General features: G+C 50.6%; 1 protein-coding gene across 1 annotated transcript; it reads left to right on the top strand.

The window, feature by feature from the left end:
- Window positions 1-1,918: 1,918 nt before the first annotated feature.
- On the top strand, window positions 1,919-3,307 carry LOC144107449 (uncharacterized). Its single transcript, XM_077640448.1, has one exon. It carries the CDS (start codon window positions 2,080-2,082, stop codon window positions 3,250-3,252), a length of 1,173 nt encoding a protein of 390 aa, XP_077496574.1. The 5' UTR covers window positions 1,919-2,079; the 3' UTR covers window positions 3,253-3,307.
- The last annotated feature ends 1,952 nt before the right edge of the window (window positions 3,308-5,259 follow it).

The raw sequence follows: 5,259 nt of genomic DNA, 5'->3' as shown, positions 1-5,259 counted from the left end.
CGGCGCTGCCTTCTCTGGACATCAGTATGAATTATATTTGTATTGGCTATGGTTGTGCTCCTATGCGCGCGATTTACGGACGACACTGAACTGGACTGGGATCCATCCGGTCAGGCTGTTTCAAAATATGCATTACGAGCTGCCAATGCAAGCAAATCACGCTCTCCCTTCGAGTGGCTAAGGTGTAGCCCCGGGAACTAAGCACGTGCTATCATGGCATTATGAGGCTGATCTCGCCGGCTACTTTAGCTTCCTGCTGGCCTTTGTTCCCGCTGAAACGTTACAGTTATGGCCCTTGTTGAGCACAGCGCGGCACTGAATAGCGCTTCTCAATCCGCACATGCGAGCCGTGGAGTCTTGTTAACGCTGCATGATGGCGATGCAACGAAGACCAACTTTTCCGTCTTCAGCTTTCTAGCTGTTAACTCGGGATGCTAAACGTGTGGCAGCATTAACTGCCTGTTCTTCAAGGTAAAAAAAAGGTACTGGGCGTTTTTGTTAGCGAATCTTGTTTCCATTCTGTGATGACATTATGTGCTCTTGCATGACGGCACGCTCATGTCCGGAAATATGTTCACATTGCGCCATTGCTGACAGGCAGACGGCATGTATATATCTCAGTGCAGACTTCAGCCACTACCAGACGAATTACAGTTTTTCCCGCACGTGTTTGTGCGACGTAAATGTGAAGTTCATACCTTGTTTAGGTGTATAAGTGGCGTTGGGCAAGTGTTGAAAATTCCATCTAGGCCGATTGCGTAATCCGTCCAGTGTAGCTGTCCTGTGACTGTGCACAAAGTTCCGTGCGCATCTGTATTAAGGCGCTTAGTCCGTAACTTGCGGTAATCTTTTGTACAGTCGTCAGCACATCCGTCCGCAGCACTCGAAAGGCTAGTTTCGGGCGGCATGAGCGACGCCTACCGATAACGCCTGGTTTGAGACAGCCTGACATAGAGCATGCTTTGCCACACTCACGACCCTGCATTTTGCTCATTCGCCGCGCCGGTCCGTAGCCACGGTTGCAAACGATCAGCGGTGAAGGTGATGTAGGCCCCGGAACCAGAGCCGAGATAACACATCTCAGCTCACCCTGCGGAAAAAAAAATTGTCTCAGATGTGATATCTCGGCTTTGGTCCCAGCGGTCTGCAGTGCCTTCACCGATGATTGTTCGCGATTGCAGATGCTGTCCAGCGTGGCGATAAGACAGAAGGCAGTGCGGTCAGTGTGGCGGCGCATGCTCTAATGCAGGCTAACCGAAACCAGGCGCTATTGGCAGGCTCGCACGTGGCTTTTGGAGCGCTTTCGACAGGCGTGCTGACGACTGCACAAGCACTGATCGTCAGATTTAGTCTGTGCCGTCCCGACATGCCGTGTGTCTCGGTGTTCTGAAACACACTTCGGACTTCTGAATACTACGTTGATGTATCATTTCATTTCTTTATTGTTTTATTGAAATACCCTTAACTTGAAGTTATCTACAAAACACTCGAGTGAAAGCTGCCAGGTCACGCTCACGCAAAGGCTGCACTGCCTACTAGGGCGCCAACTATCAGCGCGCACCACAATGCCCATGCGCGGGTGTTGGCACCGGCTTGCTTGTCATCCCCATGCACCTACGAGTCGCCTCAGCTTGCTTTGCTCCCGCGCGCGCAATGTTGCAGTGACAAACAAGTGGACTATATCCACTGCTGTCAAGCATAGCAAGCATATAAAGCAGTCTTCTTTAAGGCCGCCAGTGGGCGCGCGCATGCATCTCCATCTGCTTTAGAGGGCGCCGCCGAGCTGCGCCAGCATCAAGTAACCGACATCACCATAGCGACCACGGCTCACCTTTCCTTCGGAAATGCACCCTCTCTCGTGTTGTGCCTATATTACCGCAACGCCTTGCGATCGCTCGCATTCGTAGTTGCTGCAGCAGTTGATCGCGGCTGAGTTGGTGATCGACGCTCTGTCGGTCTGCACGCTACTTCAGGATATTCAGTTACCAGTTGCCACATTTTGGACTTAGTGGCTGTTTCCACGGTTGTGAAGTATTCTCTGCAATCTTCTGGACAATCGCCACCATTAAGACCGCCGCAATGGCTGGTACAGAGTACACTCTGACAGGATTCGATGACTTCTCCGAGCGCCAACTCGTCGTTTTCGTCAAGCCGCTACCCGGCACCCGAGTCTGCGGCGTCTGCGGTGTGGTGCCCTTCCGCTCCGTGCTGCTGCCCTGCGGTGACGTCTTGTGCCAGGTGTGCAGGGGTCAAATCCCGAAGGAATGCGGGACGTGCCCTTTGGACGGCATGGGGTTTGCAAAGGACGACATTGTCGCTTTAACCTTCAAACAGTCTTACTTGAAGCAGCACCGAGTCTTCTGCGTCGCCGGTCGTGAACAGTGCAGCTTCGAAGGTCGGCTATGCGACCTGAAGGAACATCTGACTGAGTGCGGCAGCGACAATTGGAGGTGTCCCATATGCCAACAGTCAGTTGTACGCAGCGCTGCGGTTGAACACTGCAGGCAGTGCTCGGCCGAGTCTCCTCCACGAAAGCTTGTGAGCACCCCGGCCATCTCAAGTGCCCTCGAAAAGATTGGCGACATGAGGAAGGATTTGGAAGGCATTCTGGAGCGGGCCTCGAGTGAGGACTTAGACAAGACTGCTGTTCTGGATGGTGTAAACTCTTTAAAGGAGCGCGTGGCTAGTCTTGAGGGTCAGTTTGCGAACATACAGAAAGAGACTAGCGGGGACCAGTGCGGCTTTGTGCTTTCAGCTCTGAAGACAGCCGCAGTCACGCCGGGTCCCTACCGCTCAGTCGCCAAACATGGCAACTTCATCGGAACTTGCGTCTTCCCCGATGTATACGCCGGATACGTACCGCTGCCGAAGGGAACATCTGAAAGCGAACACAAGCTATCAAGTCAGATATGCACAGTCGCTGGCTACACTTTCAAGCTGGAGTGCTGTTTCACTCAGAGTAAGACTGGCCTTACTACAACCCTCTCTATCGGAATTTGCGAAGGCGCTTGGGATTCGTGCGTAGAATGGCCGTTCTCTAAGCAGGTCACGCTGATACTGACGCACCCTGTGTGTATGGACAGAGACAAGAGGTTACCGGTGGAGAGGATGCATAATTTCATGGAGGTCAAGAAACCACGACGTGGATCTCCGAACTTGTACAGTAAACCTGTGAAATTCAAGTGGGAGGATGTCGAGCGTCAAGGGTTCATCGCCAACAATTCGCTCTACGTGAACGTCGAGTTTGAATAACGCCCACCGAGCCTGCCTTCCACGAAATTTGATTTCTTGATTTTGTTTTATTTTACAGTTCTGGTTTGCCCGTCGAGAACCGTGTTGTGCCAGAGGTGTGAAACTTAACATCATCAGTTGCAATGTAGTTTCCACAAGAATTTAGGAAAAGAACATGCTGATAAAAGTGGTCCTGGCGAATACGAAATTACTCACTGTTATATTGTAATTGGGAAGTGTAGACTAATGTTGTGCTGAGTATTTTTTCTTCCTTGTCGCGCTACAAAATTTGCCTCTCTGGTTGTGTTTAAGCGAAATAAAAACCTGTCTTCGTGCTCTTCCACCGGCCTTCCTGTTGCTTGTGTCATCGTTCGAAGCAGCAGATTTCCGCAAATGTGTCTGGAATATCAAATAGCTCCGTCCGGCCACATCACACTTCTTAAACCTTTTTTTTTCCACTTCGAATGCATACTCATCTGCGTAGACAGGCTTATCCGTCGCCCTCTCAGTGGTCTTTGAACGGTATCTAAACAAAATACAGGTAGGTTCGCGCAGCACGCCATTGTTACTTTGCTGCAAGGTGAGTAAATAGGAACGTCGTTGTTAATGCGAAAAGTTGTTCTTTTTAGTGGTTCATAATAATTACGTTCCTGCGAATGTTGGGGGACCCGGGGTAATAGCGCGTGGGCAGCGGCGTGAGCGCCTTCGTTTCCAAAATCTGCAGAGTGTCCTGCAGCCTATATGACTGTAGAAAGGTAACTAATTTCTCATAATTAACTTTTTAATCATTACAGTTTGGCGCCTGGTTGCTATTGGATATTTGTCGACCGTTCATAACAAGCGTATCACTGTTTCTAATTTCGAAAACGTAATTTACCTCCGTGCTGTACCCCAGCAGATTCTGGCGATATTTCCCGAAAAAAGACGCGCACTTTCCAAAAGTCTGCTCCACAAGGGCCGTCGAAAAGCTTGGCGACGTGAAGACGGCATTTCAAGGCATGCTGTAGCGGGCATCGAGTGAGTCTTTTGATAAGATTGCTGTTGTGAATTGTGTATATTCTTCAAAAGAGCGCGTGGCAGAAAGACACTAGCGGGGACCAGTGCGGCTCGCTGCTTTCAGCTCTGAAGACAGCCGCATGCACACCGGGTCCCTACCGCTCACTTTCCAAACATGGAAACTTACTGCAACGTGCGTCTTTTAAGGCGAAAGAGTTTAATGGCTAATAGTTGTCCCTCCGTCCGAACGCGAAATCTGTCGCACTACAGCAGTCAATCAAGAGCGGTTCTGGTGTCTACCGACATATGTGAGACAGGGCTCATTTGCTTTCCTTAAAACCAGTTTTTATATCGTTACACTACCCTTACTGCGCGGTACAGGTGTCCACCGAGATATATGACACGCGTAATTTCCTTTCCTTGAATTACCCAATGGTGAAGGCGTCACGCCACACGGGCGATGGCGCTTCGTCGAACACTTGGTAAGGCTGCAGCACGCTCTCGCGTCCCAATCTTAAAGGCGGAGCTTAAGTGTCCTTCTGTATGGAAGCAGTTGCGCGCAATCGAGATAAGGCTGGTGGAATCTCAAAGAAAATTTATAAAGCCGTGTGGCAGATCGGCGTGTGACGTCTTTGAGTGGCGACACCATCGTGCGAGCGAACGCTGGCCAGGGGCTCTTGCCAGACGCCTCCTGAACGCCGATCCGGAAGGTTGCCGCCTGAACGTTGTTTGTCGTCGGTAATGAAAGTCATCGCCACACATCAGGGACACAAGCAGCAACACCGCGCCAGAGGCTTTCGCCTCACCCCACTTTAGGTCAACTAAGCCCCCCCCCCCTCCTGACTATTCCAAGGTATACAGCAGAAACTAAACCTTAGAAGGAACATGTTATTATCAAGGTTTACGGAGTGAGAACTGCATAGTAGCTGGATACGCTTTGAGGCTGGAATGTTTACTCCTTAGCTTTAAGGGTAGTGTACGCCTCTCATTTGTCAGTTGTGAAGGCGGCTGGGATTCTTTGCGTCTGATGGC

This window comes from Amblyomma americanum, chromosome 10, assembly GCF_052857255.1.
Source record: "Amblyomma americanum isolate KBUSLIRL-KWMA chromosome 10, ASM5285725v1, whole genome shotgun sequence".
Classification (NCBI taxonomy): Eukaryota; Metazoa; Arthropoda; class Arachnida; order Ixodida; family Ixodidae; genus Amblyomma; species Amblyomma americanum.
The sequence above is the reverse complement of the archived record's forward strand: the minus strand, read 5'-3'. Positions and strand labels throughout refer to the sequence as shown.